Source organism: Bombus impatiens, unplaced genomic scaffold (assembly GCF_000188095.3).
Source record: "Bombus impatiens unplaced genomic scaffold, BIMP_2.2 scf_0406, whole genome shotgun sequence".
Lineage (NCBI taxonomy): Eukaryota > Metazoa > Arthropoda > Insecta > Hymenoptera > Apidae > Bombus > Bombus impatiens.
The window spans coordinates 836674-863176 of NT_176825.1; the positions used below are offsets into that span (position 1 = coordinate 836674).

Consider the following 26503-nt stretch of genomic DNA (forward strand, 5'->3'; position numbering starts at 1 on the left):
CAGCCAAGCAGGAAAGTATACAGAGCGCTGGGCAGGTTTTGGGTGACTGTCAGGGCTGTAACACGCACAAAAGGCAGGTGCTGGAATGCATTGATTGCCTCTGCCCCCTCTCGGCATTCCGTTGCCCAGCTCGTATCTGTTCTGGGAACACACCCTTCTCTCCCAGGGAAACGCATGAGATCCTGAATCCCCGGGAGAACGTCATCTCCTGGCTGCTTTTAGATTATCCCTCTTTTCCCGACACGAGTCCACCCTCGTTCAATCACCACGCTCGTTTTGCCCTACAGCTTCTTCTTTCTCTTCGTTTTGTTTCTGAATGTCTTCCTGTGTGTGCGTCTATATGTGTGCGTGTTCCGTAGGACCATACAGATAGATTAAATTTGAATCGCTTAAGATTATAGCGGTTATCCGAGTCCCGTTTAGCCCAAGTTCCCTATTATACGAGGTGCTTTGAACCTTACCATAACTTCGTCCTTTTTTCCTTTCTCTTTCCCTTTTTTTTTTCTCTCGAAATTTTAACACGAACGATACGAAAGTGTAATTTGTGCGAAAACAGTTAAACTTTCAACCGATCGGATAACGAATTAGACCTAAATACATATTACGTAGTGGAAAATTTTCATATTTAGGTAACGATTTTCAGTGAAATTTGATTACCTAACTTACACGACTTAATCGTAAGAATTTACGAACGTTTCTTTGCTCCTTGCGAATTGGGAACAGCAGATGCTGTGTAATTTGAAAGTGTGGAAAACTTGAACGAATTTTACAGGACGGTGTAACAGAGCAGGCTTCTCGGTTTTCCAAAATTTCTCGTTACCACGGTGCATCGAATACAAAGTTGGTTGAAAATTCCGCAAACGGAATTTCCAACAGTTGCCGAGCCGAGGCTGCGGTTTGCGAGCGAAATACCCGCTTTCGGCGAGACAGCGGGTCGATTCAGTGCGGTGGTAAATGCGCTAAATTGTTTGCACGAACAGTTTCGGAACGAACTTCCGTGGCTATTCGCATTTGATTCGGCCCAGAACTCGCTGCTCTCCGAACAGCGTTGCTATTTCGCTTGCAAATTCAATAATCAGGTCGATTCGTTAACTTTTCAATCCCATCGCGTCACGAACTCGCTCTTCCATTCCTATCGCCACTACTTTTTAACCAAACTATAGACATACGCATTTATTCGTTATTCTTATCTTTGCAAGATAGCAAATCTTCATATTTTCTTATCCTTATCTGTGTTGCCAAGACAATGGCATTTCACAATTTTATATACAATTTTGATTGTATACTTGCTAATTATGAATATATATTATATATTTAACTACCTTCCCAAGTATATCACAGGCACAAAAATGTCCAAATTTTTTTTTTTTATTTAATTGTTTACACTCACAATTTGTGCGATTTGGACATTTGGTAGAATTTTTTGGCTGTTTGATTATCACGTGGCTGGCTACCCCCAGCGGGGTACCGTCTTCGTGTTTGTTGGGTTATGTCCTGCGTTCAAATTTTGAATCATATTATCCAGGATTATTATTGTAAATCTCGTTTGTAAATGAACAGAAACATGTCTGTTTTTTTAAGCGTTGGAAGGTTCAACGACGCGATACAAATTTTCCATCTCACTAAACGAATCTTATTCTCTGTTCCCACGAGTTGTTCATCGCTAAAAGGATTAATCGAAACGCTCACGCTCGACACGCAACTCTAGTTCCCTGAAAACAGTTCCTCGGGCAGGGATCGAGAAATTACGATAAACCAGGCTGGATTAAGCTCGGAGCTGTTTTGCCTGTCGACTTGAAATTCCAAACTTCCCTCGCGCGTTATCCTACGGAGAACAATTCCGTGATTTCTTTCCCTTAGCACCGACAGTCTCAGCGTTAACAGCAAATTGACGAACACGAATCGCTTCCATTCCATTCGAACATCTTACTTGGAAATTCGCAGCGACTTCCGTGGAATGCCGGTGCAAACAAGTGGCTGCTAGGAGTTCTCAGAATTTCCGAGACGTCGCCCTTGGACGTTGCTTGCATAATCGAGCTCGACCGTTAAATATTTAACGTCGGTTCTTTAGCTAAACGCGCGATAAAAATATTTCTACCTTTCCGGTTGCGAGTCGCCCGCGCGGCAACAAGAAGGCGCGACAAGTGACGCATCGCGATGTCCTCGTTAGCACCGAGATTGTTTGACTTTCGGGGTCGCGAGAAACTTAACTTAAACTTCCGGGATTCCTAGTCTATGTATCGTTCGAGCTTTGCTCGATTCTATTCGCTATGAAAAGATTAAGGAAAAGAAACGAAGGTCTCGGGGTACATCGAGTCTCTTATTTCTTTTCTTCTTTTTTCTTTTCCTTTTTCTGTAAGATACCAAGGTTACGGAAAAGAAACGCGACGACCATTAGAATAAAAGTACTGTTTTAACGTTCAATTCGTTTGCTTTTAGTATTCGATATGAAGAAATTGTATTGCTCTTACTGTTTCTAACGCGCGCTTTACAATTCGAGAATTTCAAGAGATATTTTTAGAGGTACAATCGAGGAGAACGACATAGTTTGATATTTTTCGATTCCACTCGACAGAGACTATATTATAAAAAAAGAGTCTCGAATTCGGTATGCTTCGAAACGAAATTCAAGCCAAGAAGAGAGAAAAAGATAGAAGCAGAAGAAATAGCAGGGCGAAGCTGGTGGAGCAGATCGGTTGCTTAAAGACGCGCATAATATCGAAGATTTTTTGTCGAGCATCTGTTAGACACGCTGCTCCAACGTTGGAGAAGCCCGGAGGTCGTTAAAAACACGCGCAACGGAGAAAAACAAGCAGTAAAGGCTGACTAACCTTTTGTTGTGCCAGCCTGAGGGACTCTTCGAAGTGCTTGTGAACTGCCTGCTCGGTGGCCCTTTGCTTCTCCAGCCTCTCTCTTTCCATCTTGGCCTCTCTCTCGCGTTCACGCTTCTCCAGCCGGGCTTCCGCTTCTCGCCGTTCCCTGAAACGCACACAAAAGTTTCAAGGTTACACATCATTCGACCCACAACATGTCTCGAACGCGCTTTCCAGGCTCGGCCAACTTCTTTCCTCGATTATTTTTATTCCATCGCTTCGATCGATCGACATTTTTTTCAGAATTTCCACCGACACTGAAAATAAGTTTCGCAGAAGTTGGCATTCGAATTTACCGCAAACGAGAATAACAAACACGAGAGGGTCTGAAGCTTTGAATTCCTCTGCGCTGTGTCACGACGAGGTACAAATTGTTGAATCGCGATAAATGCTAATTGGCCGACGGATCCTTGGCTTCGTCAATCGCGATTTACGATAGAAGAGAGCTCGTCGCGAGAAGGACAGGCAGTCGGTAGATGATCGTGGTATTAAGAGCACTATGTTTAATTTATGCAAGTACAGGCAAACGATTTTCCGTTGATTTACATCCATACGCCGCTCGTGGATTTAATTTAGCTATGTAAACCTGATTACGGTTACGAGCATTATTGTCAGACTGCGGATATTTCTATACTTAATGAGAACTTGTACACCTATCGAAAAACATACAGAATTTATACACAGCAACATCGAAGGTAAGATACTAACGATATTAGACAGACTCTGTTTTGTATAGAAATCGAAATTTACATAAACGCTCGTAGTCTAATGGTTACAGACGATATAATCGCTACATTCTACGGTTGCTTGCATTTTTTCTTAGAAAGTAACTTTGAATGAAATAATAGCAAGCGCCGCTACTGTTCTACCAAAGTTTCTCATTGTCTTCTCGAAACTTCCGTGTCACGAGGCACTCGTAAATAAGGCAAACGTTAGGTTGGAACATGGACTGGCACGTGTTTGTAAAATGCAGCGGTAAACATCTGTGTAAGACGCGAGCCTATGAATCATACATGTGACCTGCAATACCCAAAGGTTAGTTGTTCGGTCAACGATGAAACTGATTTTCCCCTGACTTTACTTCACTTCGCCAACACCGCATATCGATAAGTAAAAGCTAGGTATGTGTAGACGCAGAGGATTTTTCAAAACGCGCTCGTTTACGCGTGTTCGTGCATGCAATCGGTTCGTTTCAATATTAAAATAGTCGCGATAATAATGCCGACGGTGGCTGGCGTGTGTATCGTGACTTTTTAACAGGCTTAGTCAGATAAGCGTTCATTAATGCTTGCGCAAGTTATTTATATAGTTACGTGCGCAACGCGCGTGTTTATCTCGGTCCTCGGTCGGCGGACCTTCCAATAATGCGCGCGTTGGATCCGCGCGATAAATGCCTATTCGCTTGTTCTACCTTGCTATTTTTCACGCACTACAGTCTACACAGCAAAATATACTATTTCCTCGTGACGGTTATAGAGGCCTCCCCTCTTCCTCCGTGAGACCTCTTTCCTCTTCGTAGTCGTGGGATCTATCGTTATCGTTGTTTCGAACGGAGGAGGTTGTTATCTTTTATCGAGCTTCTGTTTGCTTCGCGACTATACTCCGACGAAACCCACTCTCCGCGCCCTTTGCACCGACTTGTACCGAGCGCAGGCTATTCCATCTTTCGCGCATTCATAAATCAACCAGGGCGTTGGAGTTTCGTAATATACGATGAGAAACGAGCGTTCCTTCTCTTCTAATATGAATGAACCTTTTCATGGTTTAATTTTCTTTATCACCTGCACTTCTTTTCATTCGCATTTGCCGGTTGTTAACACCTACAATCGTTCGAGTCACCAACAGCTATTATTTTACGATTTTACAATTTGCAATTTCTAGTATTTACTTTGAAACCTTCTATCATGTTACCAAATGTATGTCATTTTTCGAACGATTCGGTTAGGACAGTTATCGGTACAACGAGAATGTTAGTCGAACGTTTCTCAAGTAGTCGGAATAAGCATCGTAAAATGAATCGGCACTCGGAAAATCAAACGTAAAATGAGGAAAAGCGTAGTCAGTGTAGAGTACAAGTATCTACTCGTGGAAAGGCCCAGCTGAACAGGAAACCGTGCAAAGGCGGTCGAGTCGTGGCACGACAATAGTGTGCTGAGAGTACACACTACGCACTGGTATTATTAATGCGCAAACAACGTACGCAGAATACGCGGCAAATAAATGCATCGAGCCTAGCTGCGAGGAAAAGAGAAACGGGTGGACACGCGTTTTCCACGAGATACACGACGCAAACGAAACTCAACTGACCCGTACTGGTTCCGAGAACGAGCGCGGTTTATTATTACGCTTAGACGCACCGGAACCAGTTTCTGCGTCCGATTGATTTGCAAAAAGCGGCTAACTTATTCAACCGGTGCCGCATAAATCGACCTGGTGCTGCATAAATCGATCGGTGCTCTTCGTCTTAATCGCCGATTATCACCGACTCGACGTCCGTGTTATTTATAATATAACGTCGTTTCATATTTATCACAGATACCTCGATACTGGTTACGTCTTTATCTCGGGCCGTTTATTTTTTCTCCTCAGAAATAAACATCGTTAAATATGTAAAGTAAAACGTGCGAAAAACATTCAAGCAGAAGGTTGCGATATTTCAGATCGGATTACCTCGAGCTAACGTTTCCACTCGTATTTTTTCCCTCACGAGCAAAGATTAGAACACTACAGTCTGTATTTCCTTTTCGCATTTTCTATGGAAATTAAAATAACATCTTGGACAGAACGTACTATCTCGCAGATTGGTGGCAATAAAAGGAAGAAAATAGGCCGAACGAAGGAACAGGTTCTCGAGCGAACAGTTATACATAAATGAAGAGCAAGAAGTTTCCTCGAAGTGGTGGTCGATGTTGCGTAGGTGACGCGGATTAGGTCCAGCTTTTTAGAATCGAACCGTAGATTCTCTTGTTTGGCAAACTTTTCATTTTATGGGCAAACTTTCGTGCGGCATTGTGGACGGTAGTTTGAAACACGAACCGCTGGCCATAAAATAAAGGGAACACTTTTAACAGCGGAACTGCGTCATGTTGATTTAAACATTGTTTCCTGATGTTTAATAACATCGTCGAGAACGTATTTCCTTTACAACCGGTCGTTGAAAGATCGCGACAAAACTTTCTGCAAATTTTCATACGAGTTCAGAAACCAAACTTCCTTTATTATCCACTTTTGTCCAATTACTAGGATCGCTTCTGCTGCTCTGATTCCCAGATTCTGCAAATTCTTACACCTTGATATTCTCCATAACCGCACGAGTATTCGCAGTCTGTATTCATATCTGCCGGAAATTTACGACGAATAAAAAATCGCAATTCTCAAAGAAAATCCCAACTACGTCTACCAGCTGGGTGAAATCGTTGATACGAAAAAAGAAAACGAAAAAAAGGTTAATCGGAGGAGGTGCGGAGATGGTGGAAGGTCGACAGGACAGGAATTCCTTCTCCTTCTGCTCTTTCTTTTTTCCTTTTTCTTTCATCCTTTTTTCGATGTTGCTCAGAAATCGAGCAGAGTATCGGAGAGGCAAAGAGGCGAAGAGCAGCGCCGGTCGATAAACTAGTCCGGTATGGGAACAGGACAGGTTCGAGCTGCGAGCAACCTTTGAAAAATCCGGTCGCCGGAGACCGGCCTGACCAGAAGACCGGCTTTGCCGAGCAATACACGGCAAATATCACCAAAAAAGGTCTTACGCATCCTTGCCTCGCGGCCTCTTTTGTTTTGCTCGTCGAGCCCTCTCCTCGCGTGAACCGCTTCGCTCCTTTTGCTCGCGCGACCATCGCCGATGGATTTTCTTTTCGTAAAAACGTACGTGCCAAGGGAAAATAATCGTCTAGGATTTGTCGGTAAGGTAGAAAATTAAACGTAGCAGATATATAGAGGATATAGTAAAAAAAGTGGTAAAAGAATGAGGATCAAGCTGGCGAAAGTTATGGTACGATATAATACTGGCTTTAAAACACCCATAAAGCAAGTTACACGAAGATTGTAGTTCACTTCACGATCGCTTTAGTTTGTAATAGCTGCAACGTAACGCGATCCATGCCGCGAACGATTATTACGGAACACTTAAAACCATTTCGGTATGTTCGACGATCGAAAACGATTGCAAGGTTTGCGCTTTCCCTGCAAACGTTTCCTTCTCACGTTCACGAGCGTTTTTCTGAAAACGCCAACTCGTAATTCGATGGAACAGATTTGCAACTTAAACTACACAGTTTACAACCATACAACGACTACACAGTTTACTTGCACAACGTGAAATCCATTGTTAATCCACGTAGCAAACGCGTAACGAATTATCAAGATAACGATGGAATACGAGACGTTACCTGTCACTACGATTAACGTTGTTAATTCGGCGATAATTCCCGAGGAATTGTAAAATCCGTCGCCCACGAATTCACGTTTCTTCGATATTCTTGCCTGTGTATATAGTTGTGTGTTGACCTTCGCACTTTCTCTTTCCTTGGTCGAACAGGCGATTTATTTTCGTGCGATATTTACTAAACACGATACGCGACAGAGCGGACGAGACGATCATTCGAATGCGGCTCGGAAAACAGACTAAGAGACGAATTTCCTGGACAGGCCATTGATCGGTCGACGTTCTTGTTTACAAATCGTGACCCGGGTATACGGTACCAAAGATTAGTTTGTCTTAGGCGCTTGATGTCGAAACACACCTATACACTTTCGAACAAATTCGCTGCTACGGACCATCGGATTTTCGCTTCTCGCCATCTTATAATGTTTACAAATAATTTTTACACCACGATCGTTTCGGTATCAGAAAGCTTTACGTACATGTGTCTTTGATAGGAATTATTATGAAACTTTGCTCACGATTTCGCAATATTTACCTCGACTCGGTGTCATAAACACGTGACCTGTTACGCGGGCTTGTTTTCTGCAGCAGAAAATTCTATGCCGGTAGAATTAAAATATCGCATCGTAGCGACAAAAATATCTCTGTTGCTTGGTTGGGATCAACGTAGACGAGATACATACGTGTAACAGGGTTGCATTTTCTACGCTTGTATCGCGATGGGAATATGATATTTCACTCTTATTCGAGCAGAAGCGATTCGATTATGCTCGACGCTTGAATTTTACGGCTCATGAATTTTGTAGGATGTGCTGAATACCGCTTTCTTCATGCGCTTCGCTCGACCTTAGCCAGCAGCCGCCTGACATTCTGAAGGCGCACGCCAGACAATGAAGACCAAGATGGCTCGCAGACACCTGTCCGTCTACGTTTTTCCTCTCTCTTTCCCTTTCCACCCTTTTCTTTCCTTTATCACGCGGCCTGCACCGCGAGAAAGCAGCCAGCGTTCTCTCCGACCCGACACCAGACTAGCTGAAACCTATTTTTGCTTTCGTTTCGTGCGGCTCGGTCCCGCTCCGCGCTCCGCTTCGCTTCGCTCGACGTTCTGACAAAGTGCGGCACGAAACGCCGCTGGATTTTGCTTTTCCTCGACGATGGACATGTCCGCGAGTAACAGCTTGAAATTCGCTGACCTTTTTACCCGGACGTCGACACACCTTACGGAAACGAGGCTGTGCCATCTTACGGCAATAGAAATTCACGCTCGAACGTAAAGTCATTGAGACTAAATACGAAGAGACTGTACGAGTTTAATGTCATCGTTTTTTTTTCTGTTTGCTTTTCGAATTTACCTTGGAATTCACCGTTTACTTGTCTCAGATTAGTCAGATGAAAATAATTTCATTTCGTAAGAATCGAATATCGATCTTGGATCGAAAAAGAGCACAGGCTCCGTCGCTGTGCTCGATGCCTCATTAGCCTTATAACGCGAGATTAGCGAGGAATAAATGGTCGAACTGCGAGGAAATGTTTGTCAAATGACGTGTTCCAACGTCTCGGTAACTTAATTGGACTAGAGAGCAGACTTGGCAAAGGTCACTGGATTACTACCCGTACACGTTGCATTTTATCTTCTGCCTATCCAAGCGGATGATGCTTTCAATTAGGTGTCTTCTCACGTGTCGGGAATGCCGACTACGGCTCGCATTTAGAACGCGTAATTTCGTAATCGAACGTCCAGCAAATAGCAAATGTGAGATAGACAACCGCGAAGACGAGCCGACATAAAAGATTCATAATACAGCTTTATCGGTTCTCGTTGATCGACTTCCAATAATAGAATATCCGACGCGGTCCCTTTTACCGAGAATATTTCAGCGAGAAGAGCGAACCGCCTATAACACAGAGTCGTAAATATGAAATAAATTTAGAGTGGCAGGCGCAGGTATAAAAAGGAAATTTCTGATTCTTCCACTTCTTTTTGTGCCACGGCGATCTTTTAACGTCAAATCGGTTAACTCCGCGGAACAAGAAATGGAGAAACTCGACGAAATTACGTAAGATAAGCATCATCGATCGCAACCGCTTTGACAGTAAAATATCAAAAATTTCAGAAACTCGAATTTAATCACTTTGAACGGCTCGTACGACGAATTAACGTTCGCATTCCTACGCTTTCTGCGCCCATCCTGTGATTACCACGATTTCTACGTGACGTAATTTCACCGCAGACAGAACACGCCAACGGATAAAAGTCGAGTTGTTCGAGGAAGGGAATGGGACGCGGCAGGGGGAGAAAAAAAAAAAGAGGTAGAAAGAGAGACGAAACGAGTTTTCGTGGCGCACACGTGCTGGTTCGAAGCTCGTCTCTCATGGACGATCGCACACCTTTGCGCCAACCAATGCATCATCCGGGCAGGTTAGCTTGCCTACACGGACACGTATATACGAGCTTCGATGTAACGGGTACACCTACCGGGTGAGACTCGAGCTTTCATCCTCTCATCGAATCGCACCTTTCAAAATTTTGTTCCCCTCTTTCGAGATGATTCGATAGAAGCTTGTACAAGCAAGTTCGCCAGCCTTTTCTGCTGGCCATTTCGTGAAAATGTTTTTGAAAATTTTGTAAAATAGATATCCGTTTCGTCAGAGAGGTTCAACGTTGCATCAATCGGTTGGTTATGCGCGTACCTCTCGCGTGCTGCGTAAAGTCCCATTAATCATTAGCGATACACTGCCAAGTTAATTATTTACGTAGCACGTGCTTCTTTTTTATTTCCGGCATATTTGAATATTTTTTTGTTGTATAATCAGTCAGTTTGCTACATGATGTATTTAAAACGATAGGATAATACGTGGATAATTAGTTACTTACTGCCCTCTGCTTACTACGAGGAAATAAATATAAACCAATGTGTGATCGTTATTTTTTTCTTAACCTTGCACCTTGAAATCTGTGAATTACGTGATCGAGCTTGTCGGTTTCAATTATACTAATTAAGAGTCAACAGGAGATCGTAGATCCAGAAATTGAAAGACCACGAGACTACACGGACGACTGGTACTACAAATTTTTATGCAGATTCATATTCTTTTTAATCTGAACAGGAATTTTTCTTTTTTTTTTTTTTTAGGATACTAAAAGTTATTACTTGCACTCCGCATAGTTTACGTTTGCATAAATGCATAAAAATCCGAAATCTATAGAGCTACGAACAAAGAAGTCGATTCTTGCCTCTCATCGGGTTTTCGTTTCAGCGAAACCAAAATATAGGAGTAGAAAGTCGAGAGAGAAATAATAGAAAGAGCACGGTGGCTCGCGATTTTCATTTGAACGAAAGTGTGATTCGCGCGCGGTGCATCTTCGTGGAAAACGCTTTTGTTCGAACGTGGCCGCGGCAGGCTGAAACGAACGAAACTGAATTTACGACACGTTGGAAGTTGGCGAAGATCGGCCGGTTCTATAGAAAAGATAGAGCGTGGCAGGAGTAAATGTCAGTAACCTTGCAAAAGGCAGGCCACCGGCTGCCACGTTTACTCGGAAGCCATTAATACGTCGAAAGGCAATGGGAAACGGCGCGACCGCCATCGTCGTTAATAACACGAATCAGATTTAGTTTCTACGTTCGAAGCGGGGAAAACGCGTGACTATGGCTGGCCTGAGTCGGCGTTTTATTGCGGCGCCGTAATTGAGACCTGTCACGTTAACGTTACGCGGGATTAACCTGTTGACTGGATCGACCGCAACAAGCTTCGTGCCTTCTCTCGCCATTGTCGCTCGCAATTATGCGAACCTCACCGACAGAGTCTTTCGGAAGTTGAGAACACTGCATCTACCAAACCAATCAACTTTCAGACCTTTTATTTTTACAATTACTGGAATCGTGCCAAAGTTTCTGACGATATTAGCGTCTGCTTTTATCACGACCTTTTCTAAGTTCACCGACGACTATAGTATAATTAATCGTGTCATTAATTCATCAACCACGTACATAAAGTTCTACGACATAGAAACAGATATCGCGCGTATGACGTGATACACGACGGTTGTTTGTTAACGTTGCTATTCGATGCGAATGCATTTGCATTCTTGTATTTTACTTCGTATTTTACTTCCACGTTGAACGAGCGACGTCCCGAACTGTTGTTTTCAGACGCCAGCAAAACTACGACCGAATTATTAGAATGTTGACTTCGACGGAGCAATCTCTGGCATCGCGAACGACATATAACGCCGATGTTATTTTCGAACAACGTAATTCTACGACACCTATAATTGCTAACCGCGTGGCTATCTTTAAAGATGAAACCCGAGTTTAAACATTTTAAACACTCGGCACGATATCAGGGGCATGGAAAAATGACAACTGGCAGAGGGGCGAATCGAGCGAGATTCGTTGTTGGCGCAGTGTCTGTACCCGGAATACGGGCCGCTTAGAGTTTTTGACGAGTGGTCGATGCTCGTAAAATTGCTGTTGCTGCCGACCACCGGTGCCAAAACGGTCCACTATCTTCGTTCTATTTTTACCATGGTGAACAGGGGAACGCTCGTTTGGCTCGAGAGCCTGGGAAAACGACGCCCCTCCCTCAGAACTAACATTTTCCCGCCTTTAACTCATCGTTTCTCCTTCGCTCTTGTTCACAACCCAACAGACCTATTCTAATTTTCTTTGATTTCAAAAGCGTCTACGTTTGTTATTTCGATCGAGATTAAATCGATTCCCGATTTAGTACGACGTCGGTACGAATCGACCGTTTGCGTTACAATTTTTACTGCTTTCACTTCGATGCAAATCGCCGAACGGATGGTTTATGCATCAGCTTCATTACAATTTCATACAAGCCGCATTAGCATGCGTGGCTCGCTGTCGCTATAGAAATAACTTTTTGCAAGAGCCGGTCGGCAACGTTGCATAAACGGGACAGCAGAAGTAATCAATTATAAATACGTACTTTACAGTGCAGGTAATTGATACGCGGTAAGAACGCATAAATCGAACGACCCGGTGGTAACGCTCGGTTATCTCGTGAAAAAACGCTGATAATTATCACCGCGCGTTTATTATTTCGCGGTTAACGTTATTTCTATATTTTGTCGTTGCTCGCGTCACTTCGTTTACGTCACAGAATAATTGATGAATTACCGATCATCTTCCGACCTAGTTTGAAGTCTACCGTATTTCCGAGAATTCCTGGGAAATACGCCGGTTAAAGAGAGGGACATTTTTAAAAAGTAATCTACGTAATATATCGAGCATGCATAAACAAAGTTCTTCAAAGTTTGTTTTCTTTCTACAACTACACGTATGTTTCCGACTATAATTATCCATACTTATGTAAATCAGAATACCTTTGTCTTCGCTTTACGACATGTTTATACACTAAGGTTAGCACCGAGTCATTCGCTAGCCAGCCGAGCACGAAACAAATGTTTTCCTAGCGTCTAAATACCATTCAGAAGAAGCAGAGAAAAGGGTGGAGAGAGAGAGAGAGAGAGAGAGAGCGAGACAGGAACTCGAGGGTAAAGAATGGCTCAGGGGGAAAGTTTGGTCCTCGACATGGATATTTCAGCGAAAGCCCGTGGACGATCAATAAAACCAGCGAAACTCGGCATAAAAGGTCGAATGGGTGCGCGAGGGTGTGTTCCGAGGGTTGATACGGTTGATCGATCGTAGGGTGATTTCACTGGAAACTTCGTACGGGACTTGAATGGAGACTTGGAAAGGACGTAAAATCGAATAATCACATGCTATCGAGGGGGACCAGGTTAGGTTTTCAACATCCATAATGTACGCCAGTAATCGTTTTCCTAGGTCGATACAGAAAGGGAACAGCGAAATAAATTCACCCTTTATGTCTGCCTGTCTGTTTCCTCGACCTTTCTTCTCTTCCACGTCGAACATTTCAAAACGAAAGATTAAGTCGCGAATATATTTAATCCTACTGCGTTTCCTCGTTACTTTCGTTATCGTTAAAAAATTCCTCCAGTTTATAGAAGCTACGAGAGTTTATCGTTATCGTTATCGTTATCGTTATCTACGCCAAAGGTTTTCTTAAGATACCAAAAAATCTCTTTAGTCGTGGAAACAAAAGCGAGAAGATAAAAATTCGTAGACCACAAGGTGAACCGAGTACTCGGCGCATCTTTCCGCGCTCCTTTACTTTCGACTCGAGTTTTTCGTCGCGACAGATTTTGGGCAATGGCCAAACGGTCACACCGAGGCGAACGGTGAATTTTAGATAATGACGCGATCGAGGCTGACGAGAATCGCGAGGTGTCCGAGCGTGCTTCTAAGAAATAATCGACTGGCCACGATGCGGCCAGTTAAACCGAGCGTGCCGTCGCTAAAGCCATTCTTTTCTCGCCGCGGGAATATAATTAGACGCTGAAGAAGCGATGGAGCGGTAAATCACTCGGGACGAGGAAAGATCAAGGGGGACGACAACGCTGTTGTCGGGTTACCAAACTCGTTCGGGTATCAGGATCGAGGACACTGCAGGAGAGTCTTTAAAAATAGCCAGCTGGAATCACCGTGTCGGATCGCACAGCTCGTTTCGCGAAATCTCGCGGAACGAGAATAGTTTCCGGGAAGAGAGATGCCTGATTATTCGAGCGCATGCACGCTGCGTGTATTCGAAACAGGGAGAGACCTGAAAGAATCCGACGCGAGAGGTGTATCGAGGAAAAAAAAAAACCTGTTCGACTTGGAGCCGCGGTAAAACGCGCAAAAAAACGAGTAATACTTCCACAGGTTTTTATGAGGCATCGCTGTAGGTTTTTACACTAGCTGGTATTCTCAGGTTACATTAAAAAAAAACGTCGCGTGAGGCGTAAACGAATCGGAGATAGACGGGCGGCTCGCGACTGACGTTGCTTAGCTCTTGTAGTAACAAGGAAAAAAGACGTGTTCCTAGAAAGATCTTGGGAAGCGATTTCAACGTGTAAATATTACGCATAGTTGGTTTGACAGAAATGTGTCTAGTTGCCTGAATATTTCCGAGTCAGTTTCTGATACGATTACACACGCTATACTATTTTATGTATAACTGTGTCTATAAATTCTGCAGAGAGGATTTAACGGTGTAACCAAGAGAACAGGCAAGCATTCAAAGATGGCGTTTCACTTGGAACAGTGATTCGCGTGATACGGAATATCGATGTGAAATAAATTTAATGTAACCAAATGTCCACTTGGACGGATCGTAAGGAAATTGCGTATGTTCGTAGAGAATCGACGTTTCAAGTGGCTGGGCCAGTTTAGCTCGCCAATGGAAACGGTTCCACGTAAATACATTGATGCAAATGCTCTTGGATTGACTTATCTCGCCAGTGGATCTCCGGCTTAAACATCAGTACGTTAGAAAGAAACGTTCCGTATGATTTTCAAACGAACAGTCGATCGTTACACGACGGAATAATAATCGTCATCGGATGTTTAATTTTCTATAAAATATGAAGCTACATTTCTGGTAAATTATACCGGCATACATACACGGTGTAGCTTTTTAAACAGCGGATCAGCGAGAGAGATCCGTGCGACTCGGTGGAAAAAGTGGAGAGAAGAAAATCCACGTAGAACGAGAGAATCGACTTTCGTGGTCGAATTCTCGAGCGAGACGGATCGCGGCGACACAGAGCGTATCACGTTTCCATAAACAAGTCGCCATTTATACGACAAAGACACAGTGGGTAGCGAATCTCTTTTGTCTCTCGGCTCGGTGCGTTCGTAAATAGAGTCTGCCTTTCAACCGACTGCAGCTTCTTATCTCGCTCCCTTTACCCCGAGAGTTCCGTAAACATATACTTGGCGGCCGGCCAAGCGCAGAATGGAATACATTATTCTAGAAATTGCAACGCCGAACAAGTGCCAACAGACCGTGGCATGGTGCGCTTCTCGCGTGCGTAGATAATCTAATTGTTCCCCAAGTCCAACCTGCGCGCCACGCTCCTCCCTTCGATTACACGCAAACTACGTACGTCAATCGGGTCAAACTTGCCCTCGTTATTAGCTCCTCTAATTTAACGAATCAAACTCTTTAACGAACTAAATGGCATTCTAATTAAAGTTTCACGGCCTTACACATTTTTGCTAACCTCTGTGGAAAATTCTGCGATTTTCTATACAAACTTTAGCAAACATTTAATCGATCTTACACTTACTGTTAGATACGTTGCCGCGAGAACGAAGAAGCGTTTTCAATGGCTGCAACGTGACTATTCCGATTCTATAATGTTGCAATTATATTTCAACACAAAGGACGCCAGCTAAAGCTCGACCAAAAGATAACGCAAGTCTTCGTTTAGCTTGCCAATTGGCGTCTCCGCTGTTAAAGTATCAATTGCCAATAAATTATATCACGTTTATCCGAGTGTATTGCTCACTGGCTACTTCCTTCCGCATTTTCATCGGGATCTCTCAGTCGTCGAATGATCCAAAGCGAACTCGGTGGATTCGATAACGCGGCCGAGACTATACTTGACCCGTTTAAACGATGGAACAACGTAATCCGTCGACTTTCCCAAACGTCCTGATTCGATTAAATACGCGGTTGGTACGCTGTTTCCGTGACGCCCTGCCATAACTAAACGCGCCAAATATACACGTAGATCGTTTAACAACTCGTGCGCGCAAAGTACCGCCACTTGCATAAGCATGTAACTCGAAAATAGAACAAGATATATTCGCGTGGAATAGCCGAGGAAGGTCACCAGGTTGTTGAACGTTACTCCGTCGATCAGCCAGTTCTCGTCTCTATCGAATCTCGAGCGGTGCAGCCTTTGACCTTTCGCGAGAATATCTGCGAAACTTCGTTCGGAGCTCTTACGATGCTCTCTGTCGTTTTTGTTTCGCTCGATGATCGTGCATTTGTAATTATTCAATCGCGGGCGTGTGTGGGATTTATCAGAAATTGGAAGGTATAAAAAAAAAAAACGTAAAAACGCAGAAAATGTTGAACGCCTGAAAACTATCGTCAGAGAAAATCACGTTAGCCTTACCACGAATGAAATTCTTTAATCTCATCGATAGATTTTCTTTATTACAAAGATCGATAAGAGACGCGATCAAATGACTTATCGTTATTCGATATCAGACAGAAAGTACAAGAGTTATTGTTTGCAGTGGTTACAAACAACATTTTACCGATATTACGTGAGATAATATTGAAATAAAATATTTCACTGTAATTACGTTTGCTAAAATACGAATTTTTCACGGCCTTTAAAACGAACCGAAAATACCAACTTTTGAATATACATCCGCGCACTCTAATAACCACGAGCTTTTTATCAAAAGAACGCACGATTCGCACCAATTCCAGCACGTTCTATCTTCGATCGTAGGTCACCGAAGAACCAACTCAACTTGTAAGTTGATCTTCAGTCGCGTTATCTATGGCGAAAACGGTTATTCCTAGAAACGTAATACGGTATCTTTAAAATAAACATTCTACTGGAGGATGAAACAGCGATCTGCGATCGACGATAAAGCATTTGACCCGAATATCGGAACTGCCAAAACACTGACCGAAAATAATCGGAACGCCGGAATTCGGTGTCCCTCTCTATGCCGTCGATATTCCAAATGCGAAATTATTTCGCCCCCGCTTATTCACGCGCAGCCAGCTGGGAGCCGAGCCAACCGAGAACGCCCTCTTCCATCTTCTTCCTCGAATTCCGTGCAATCCGATCCTAACGAACGCACCGCTCGCAATTATGGCATCGCTTACACGCGTCTCTCCATCCAGAATAGATTCTGTTTTTCTAACCAGAACCGTCGGATTTGTTTCTTTTTTCTTTCTTCCTCTCTTTCTTTCTCTTTCTTTTTTTGCTCATATCATTAAGCGAATGAGAAGCACAACAACGGTCTAAGTCTACCGCCATTTCTTGTTAAACTGTACGTTCGCGTTTAGCACAAAAAGTTGGTCATATTTTTTGCAGGTACGAAAACGTACCGAGATGGCAGTTATGAGGTATACACGGCGTACGAAACGACTGTATTTAACTATAAATAATTTCAGGGGATACATAGATCTCTCGCGTGGATTTATAGAGTGATTTAGAACATTCGTCTCAGATGCCATACAAGGCTGCACTTCCGACGGCATGATCCGATGAAATCGACGTAATTCGCTGCAATCTTCGTATTGATGTAAATTAAGGAACGATAATGCAAAGTCGGAGCTTATCTGCTTCTTCTTATCTATCGTATTGCTTGTGTGTGTTCGATGTAGAAGAGATTATATGCTGCTTGATAAACAAATAACAATAGCAACTCGATGATGAAACTAAAGGACGATAATACGTACTCAAGAGTTAAAATGATAATAAGAAGAAAATTGAAAATATAGATTGTCAAATCTATTTCGATAATTTGACAATCTATTTTAATCTATATTGGCTTATGCCAACTATAGAAATAATAACGCGTTCGATCTATCGTCGTCTTTCCGGCTTAATCTTCTTAATATCGTAATTAAGTTATTATTATTATCGTTATTATCGTGCGCGATAATACGCAACTCGGCAAGGCTACGATGTACGCTGGAACGTGATCGTTGATTTTCCAGAGGCAATCCCGTGACTGGATCATTACCGATCGCGTAATTTGATCGCGCGATGTCTGTTTGCGTTACAAGAGCGCCACGCAATCGTGGTAACAAGGCGTGTTTTGCTGGAATTATATTCTCGTCGAAAAGTTGCGAAAGAAATGCAATAAAAGTTTTTACCCTGCCTTCTGATCATCTCGTTTTCTTTTCCCAAACTCGTTGCAGAAGAAGAAAGAAAGATTAGAAGGAACGCGAATTTTTTCTGCGTAATTACGAGACCGACAAAGAAACGGAATGCGCGCGAACGAAAGTTACGTTCTCGGAATAAGAAAATATTTACGGAAGATGGGGAAGGGGAATACGTTTCCAACAGCAATCTCTGTATACTTCCACGTTTGGATATTTCCGGGGAAGAAAACGTAGAAAAAGAGAGTGGAAAAAAAAAGAAAAGAATCGCAGAAAGAAGTACGCGAAGCAGTTTTCGTCTACGATGACAAAAAGATTGGCACACGTGTTTGCGGAGGAAACGAGTGAAAAATATCCGCTCGAACGGAAACTGTTATTTGCAATTCAATAGATTCGGCTCGATTTAGATACGTCTCACGGTTTGCTGTTCGTTTGCGATTCGCGAAATTCGCGTCGATCAAAAATATCACCGATCGATTCCACTTTTCGATAAACAACGCTAATACATACGCGATTTCGAAGAGCTTCGGTCTTGGTACTTTGTCCTCGACCCTCGCACGAGTCTCCAACGAAAGCGATTCTTTTTATTTTTCAAGCGAACGCAAACAGCAGTGCAAAATTTGCTCACTCGGCATTTCGTAACTGACTCGTGTATCAACGAGAATTTTCGCAAATACGTCGTTTACTTGGAGATAAAACCGCGTAGAATTTAAACCCGAGTGGCTGGCATTGCCTACGCGGAACAACATGTACGCACATACATAGTTTCAAAATGACAAACACGTTTTGCAATATCGACGTGTCGACCCGTGAAACGATCGATAACCACTAACTATGAAAACATTCCTACGCTTCGATTAAAGTAAACAGCGAGAGTACTCTGTACTATGTGTATATCAATACACCTTTGTAACTTTCAATTTTCAATTATAGTAGATATCTGTTTATACGAACCCCACGAGCTGCTCTTACTTTAACGAAATTTTAATGAATGCCCTATTTTACGAACTTCTCACGATCGAATCCATTTATTGGAAGGGAAAGACAATACATGAACCTCGGCTCAACGGTCTTAACCCCTTATCCTACAACTACGGGCATAGCCCGTAGTACGATGATCGGACCAAACGTAAATATTACGACGATCGGGCCAAATATAATATACAGGGTGGTTGGTAACTGGTGGTACAAGCGGAAAGGGGGTGATTCTACGCGAAAAAAGAAATCGAAACTATAGAATAAAAATTTTTTTTTAATTTTCCCATCGAGACAACGATCTACAATGAGATCCATTATAACGTATCGCACGCGTACCGAGCGAAAATTCAGAGTCGATTTTCTCGAAAACAAAGCCTCAAACGAAAAATTTTTGTTCTATATTTTCGACTTCTTTTTTCGCGTAGAATCACCCCTTTTCCGCTTGTACCACCAGTTACCAACCATCCTGTATAATAGCTTGTTTACGTTTTCGGCCCAAAATTCTCGAACGTAAATCGTGGGTTATCGTTATATTCGCCGGACAATTTGGAAAAACTAAATGATCGTTTAAAACGATGTGGAGGCACGTTTAATGCGATGTTTATATAATGCGTACTAAAATTCAAGCTATGACACGCATACAAAGTTCACAATCCACGTTGAACGCTGCAGCTCTGCGTTGAAGATACGTAGAACGTATTCCATGACTGTCAAGTAACAGAAGCGTATGTACAAAGTATAAGGACAGAATTGTACGATAGTTTCGTTCTGGTTTCGCGAAATATCCGTAATCGTAAAATATCGCGATTCTGCGTATGGAAAGAGCGGATATATCGTGGAACTCGTTAATTGGCAAGAGATATCAAAGAGGCGAGAAAGAGAGCGAGAGAATTAGACGCATAGTGCAAAGAGAGTCGAGACAGATACGACAGATCGGCTTGCTACCTCTCACACTGATAACGCAATGTTACAACCTGCGTGTAATACAGATAAGATAAGACGATACTCCGGACAATAGTGATTTTTGTTCCACAAGGATAGAACCTGGCGATAAGGAAGAATAATGCGAAATATGAACATCGCGCTGATAACGCTGACTACCGGAGATGCGTATACGCGGTACGTGTATAAAGAGGTACAGTGCCTTTCACGACCTTCGAACTCGAGTCATAAGGTTGACAATACTCGAAGCTATACAAAGATACGAAAGCGACAGATAACAAGCCGCGCGGACTTGACGAGATTCTGCGACGTTTCGAATTACGAAAGGGGAATTTATCGAGCTTCTGAATCATGCTTGCCTCACTGAAATTGTGTTAATTAGTTGCTATATAGGAATGTACAGTTCGAGCGTGCTGCCGCCTCACTGAATGTCCCCTCCTCCTCCTGCGAAGTGTCGCAACACCTCGATTATCGATTTACCACTGCTCTACACACGCAATTCGGCCTGATAAAAGACCGAGCGAATAGATTTTCGCGATTGCGATAACATTTTTATAGAAGCAAGTGGTCGACTTACGATGGCGGATGAAAGAAAATTAAATCATTCGCAACGAAATAAAACGATGTAGAATTCGAGTAGAACGACGTAGAAAGTCGAATCATCTTTTTATCAAGGTTTTTGTTAATAATATACGATGCTTGATGCTATAGTCTTGCAGTTTGCTTGAGCGAGCCACGCAAGACGCCGATAAAACTAGAGAAACCGTCTCCTCTCTATTGACCTAGATCGTGGCCTCTGCAATTCACCGGTGCAGAGCACGAGGACGCACAATTGGAAAATGCATGGACTCGTCGGACTGGTAGAATCTAACAACGCTTTACGAGCGTCTCTCTTCCGCTACTACCGCGCCACGAAAACGACGACGACGACGACGACGACGACGACGACGACAACGATACTTGTCTTCTCTGTTTCGGTGAGCACGACTGGTAAAGCCAGTTACCGGAGAAGGATATTTGCGATTGTGATTCAACGCTGCACTCGACTGAGCGGCCATTGAGGAGAAAGGGGACTGGATGCGGGCAGAAAATCGAGAAAGAAAACCGACCACCGCAACGACCCGCCGGATATAATAACTAAACAAGTCATTTGCCAGACTTCGAGGCAATTCTTCCTCGGGCGCAACGAGATCCGCCGCCTCAGTGATTCTCATGCTGTTTCATCGTTTCAACGTAAACGCGAAAGAGTGGTGACATCGATGATAATGGATTTGAGAGTTTGACGCATTTACTGCCACGCCTGTGTTATATATAGACTGTGCTGGGAGCTACAACGACTTAGAAAGTGAAAGAAAGCGGTAGATAACGCGTTACACAGCTCTTATCACTTAAACGTGAAATAAAGTAAAGTAAAGAAAAAAATGAAGTAGAGTACGTTTAGTGGAAAAGATTCCAGAAACGGAGCTGTACTTGATAGCAGGTAAAAAGTTTCGAAGAAACGATAAAAGTCGGTGAATCACGGGCAACCGATTAACCTAAAAACCACAGCACGTCGTGTATTCAACGACAGACTCTAACTAAAAGCGTTGGCGAAAAATGTAACAGGAAATTTATCGCAGGAAACGAGATCCAATTTCGAAACGATTCGCCACGGTAGAAGAAGCAGCGACAACAGGTTTCGTGGTTTGCAAGTAACAAAGCAACGCGTCGAGAACCGTGAGAAAAAGAAGAGGGAAGTATTTTCACTTTATCGCGAAAATAAACTCCGACACCTTCGAGCCACGCCTGAATATTTAACGACGTAGTAATATATCGACGAGGCGGGCCAAAATTAGGCCAAAATTACTCGTACTTGTCAGTCTCGAGGTGAGACACCGCCTGGGTCCCTGACAGTCGTTCTCCTTCTCTGCAACTTATTGCGGGTTGGACGCGTTCACGGATCTAGCGCGTGCTCTTTCAAGATAAGTCGCGAGAGAGTGGCCAGGGGAAAAAAATAAAATAGAAAGGCAGAGAACAAGAGGTGAGAACAGCCGATCCGTCGCCATCTATTTTCATTCATCGAAGGTCAACCGCGGCTTACTACGTGTATTAAAGTTAGCGAGACTAGAACTCGCGTTCCTTCTCGGCAGGAATTCAACTATGCGCTGTGAATGATTTGCAGAAAGTGCAGTAATCGTTACGTAACGCGAACATTTCCCAACTTCTTTTTTCTACCTTGACACGTGAACCGTTAAGGACCCACGCATCGATCAACTTCATAAATTAAAAAGTACGAGAAAGCGGCGATGTTACTACATGAAACCACCGCTTTTTAAATTTCCCCAACAGCAATTATCAATCGCTTATTTACGTAACGAAATTCAGGAATTAATTGAAAAGCGAAGTTGATCGGGTCGACTTGCGAGATGCTGACGTAAGAAAGGACACGCACAGCCTTCGACAAGTCGCTAGATTTCGATCGAACGTCGCATCGATAAGCTGCTGTTGCTGCATGTTCGACCTCGAATGACCCCGAGAACACTACTTATATACACGCATCCTACGAACATCTAACTTCGCTCTTTCCGTCTTTCTCTTTATCTATCGTCTGATTTTTTCCTGTGCAGAGTGCAGCGTTACATTATTCGCGAGCCACGGTTGAGAAGGGCAGGTAGAAACCCTCGGGATAACAAAAGGACCAGTCGTGCCTTTGTGTATTTCCATAGAATGCGGCAGACTTTCGTGATTTCTCTCTACCTGAGGCCAGCCCGGCTAACAAAGGGAGCAATGCCTGGCGTCTCGAAATTTTTTCTGCTTTCGCTCCTCCCGCCTGGTTCCCACTCGCTTGCTCGCAATGATCCTCTACCTTCCTTTCTACCCCTTCCTTCCTGATGGTCCTTACCAAGGAGCCAGGCGCCCGATTAACCGCATTGTTACGTTTTCCCAGAGCCCATTATAGCGCGCAGTTTATGGCACTCTCTGCCCCTGCCAACTCTTTTTCTCTCTGCTTCTCTTCTTCTACGCGTATCTCTCTAGGTCTGTATTGCCCGAGGACAAACGGTCTTTGCAAAAATCGTCCGGGTAGCTTGCGAGATGGGACCGGAATTCCTTTATTTTAGAAGCCAAAACAAAATTCTACTCGTGACACGATAGTCGCTCTTTCTCTCTCTGCCCCCTCCGGTTTTCTCCCTCTCTCTGTTTTTGCCACGGGCCATTCTTTTCGACACGTACACCTTTCAGTTTCTGCGAATTCTATTTTGCCATTGGCCGACTGATTCAAGAGTACGAGAGCTCGAGTGCTTCTTGGAACGTCGAAATGGAAAGGCGGATTCGATGAGAAACTCGTTTTGAGGAAGAAGATAATTCGATAATTCCTGTTGTTCCAGAGATTATAGAACTTATTGGTTAATCGACTCTGCTATTGGTATGGGATTAATTTTATTATCCGAGACATTATTGTTTGTTTAAAAATTACAGGCGAGAAGTATGCCGATTTTTGGTGATTTTGATATCGTTTAACGGTTGTTGAAAGGCTTACAAAGGGAATATAAATATTACGCGGGAATTTTTGTAACCGCTATCCGATATTCCAGATTCGAGGGAATTTCCCCATTGAGTACGTTGTACCGTATCTGATGAATAAACGAAAGCTTTGACAACTATTTAATTTAATTTAATTTCTACCGGGATTATGCACGGAAGCCTGGAAAATTCAATAAATTCATCTACGTGAAAAAAAAGGCTTTGCCACGTCAACTTAATAACTCGATGGCTCGAAAACGAAAGGCGGCTGGCTAATTAAGCGTGCCCGGCTGAACCAGTCCCGGTTTCACTCCACTACTCGACCATCAAACGTTTTCTCCGTGTTCCGGTTCAGGGTTGAGTCGATCGAGCGAGCCTCGTGTTCCGATCGATTACCATCGAGATTCTTTCCAAGAGGATTACGACTACGCCGCGCGTACCGCGATTAGAAAAACCTCCGTGAGCGAGTTCTCTTACGACACGCTCGAATAAATTACAGTCCGCAAATTCATGAAAATTTATCTCCACGATGGTTTTAACAAGGAAGCTGCACGGTGCAATGGCCATCATGCGCTGGATACATCGCTAGATGGAATTCCAATCGGCTGAAACTCGAAAAGGATATGTCGTCGTTGCTCTCATTATCTACCACGAGACCTGTTTCTCGAGGTTACGCGAGCAGTCTGAAATTATCAGCTTTGAGATCAGAAAATTTGAAAGTTACTTTCATCTGAACAGCGTACTCAATTCTGTGCATAAGAATACATTTGTAATACGATAAATCAGAGTGTTGAATTTTTAAGCGACGTCAGGTTCAAAGTTTTGATTGTACGTCGGTTAAATTAGACCAAGTTTCAATCTGATTACGTTCAGATCCGAGAAGTTATCAAAAATTGTCGAGTCTCGTTAAAAATTGTTGACGTTCTAAAAAAAAAAAAAAAGTTCGATCTTTCCCGGGTTCGATCGCCAGCGTTCTCACGTCCTCGTACAGCTGACAAAACAACGCGTAACCAGCGCACGGTAATCGAGACAAAAATAAAACGTAGGACTATGCAAATACGGTACTGTATCGAGAAGTGTATCTCGAAGGAGATCGTTCGCACGTCAAACCGATGCGATGGAACGAATTCCAATTAATTACGAGCAATGACGCGCGTCGAATAACGTGGATTGCAAATCAGACCTACGCCGTGTGCCGGACATTGCGCAACTGCGTCGACATTGTAAGAGAAACCAGTTTTGCGAACATCTAATATTTCGTTTGCTGCGGCGCTCGATCGTCGAATGGCAACCACGGTTCGCTTATCCGCCGATTTGTTGGAAATCGAGATCCGGTTATCGACAAGTGTTTCGATCGAACATCCATGTACCGTTATCAAACGCCAGGGGATCTCGTCGAGTCGAGGCAGCTGACAGCTCGTTGCCAGAGGCAAAGCGAGGACGTATATTCCACGGTATAACAAATTGCCAGTTGAAATACGATAAACATGGTATTGTTTGGTAAACTTGAAGTAGATTTTGTAGTGTTCTGGACGTGACCTTGAAGAAAAGGAAAAGTACGCGAGAAGATCGTGCGAGTCCATTTTTGTTAATTTCTTGATTTACAAGGACTCGCTTGGCTTCGCAAATACAAGTCTGCCAAAGACAGGCGATGAATCTGTGAAACTTCGTGAACGAATAAGCTAGCAATCATTTTTCAAACGCGAAACTAAACGTAATTCAATGTCGTAGGCAATTAAAGCAACAGTTTCGGTATCGCGGAATCGATCGTCGAATATAAAAATTGTTTTCCCCATGAAAAACGAGAAACATGACTCGTTATGCTTTTCACACGTGGCCTTCGCATATTAATACGCGTATTACATATACGTTTGTCCGCGTCACTTTCCAATTTACCTTACGGAAAGTCTGACACGCGCATTTTCGCCCTTCCGACATTCAAATTCTAATTTTACTCGTTTACGATGGTCGTAAACGCGAATCCCAGTTCCGGGCAACGTAACTGGCTCGGCCAGAGCGATTAAAGCGATCCCGTGAAACGCTCGAGTACATTCTGGCCCGTTCATCGATTCGTCTCTGCATAGTTCTTGAAAGGCACGATTTTCATCGAGATCTAACGTCGTACCTAAGAATACGATACGCGAACCGCGAGCTCGTCGGTGTTTTAGATTTCAAAGGCGTAACGGTGTTTCCATAAGCAGTTCGACCATTTATATTCAGCGTACGAAACATCAGAAACTTCCCTAAGTCCTCTGCGAAGCTCGTAGATAAAATAAAAGCGGATCGTAATTTACGCGAAACTTTGTTCGAATACAAAGTTTCCCATTATCCCTCGGTAGGCGAACTTTATGCGTCGAGTGACTGGCACGTTCTTTAGAAGGAAAGAAAAAGAAAGGCGAGAGAGATCGTTCCCAGGAGGTTCAACGATTTTCCATGGTCTACCGAGAGAGGAGCCAGTGAACCTGAACGAAACCGATTACACCTGTATATACGTACTTGTCTTACCTCGCTTTCGATCGTTTAAAAATATTCTCGCGCGGTTTCCTAGCACGCAGCTAGACATATCCTTGCCGCGAGCGATTCCTTTTTAGCGAGCCGAAAGTACGAATGGAATTGTTCGACTGAAAACTGGCGGTGACAAACCGAAACGTTGACTTACAGTGCAAGCGTCGTGGCGACGTTAGCAATGTCTGCCGGCAGGAAGTTGCTCTGTTGGCTCGGTGGTTGATGGTGATGATGATGATGATGAAGCTGATGTTGCTGTTGTTGCTGTTGCGGCTGGTGCTGTTGTTGGTGAGGATGATGCTGAAAAGCCGTCTGGTGGGAGGGCGAGCTGCCCGCCGGCATCAAATTATACGGCTGATAGAGCAGCTGCGGCTGAGCCTGCGTTGCTGCGCCAGCGGCCGCCAGTAAAACTTGCGTTTGTCCCTGATGTACGTGATGATTGTGATGGTGGTGCGGGTTACCCTGCGTGGCCGTCTGCGGGCTTACCGGAAGGACCGCCATTGCCGCGCCTCCTAGCACCGGTGGCATGCTTCTTGTTCTACCTTCGTCGTCGCTGCGTTCTCGATGACCAGTACGGTGCTTCTCTTCA

General features: G+C 43.6%; 1 protein-coding gene across 1 annotated transcript in view; it reads right to left on the reverse strand.

Moving 5' to 3' along the window:
• The window catches only part of LOC100748410 (probable JmjC domain-containing histone demethylation protein 2C), a 242142-nt gene that overhangs the window by 25063 nt on the left and 190576 nt on the right, over positions 1-26503 (reverse strand). The window contains 1 exon segment of the mRNA XM_024368213.2: positions 2811-2979. Within this exon segment, the coding sequence (XP_024223981.2) occupies positions 2811-2979 (169 nt within the window).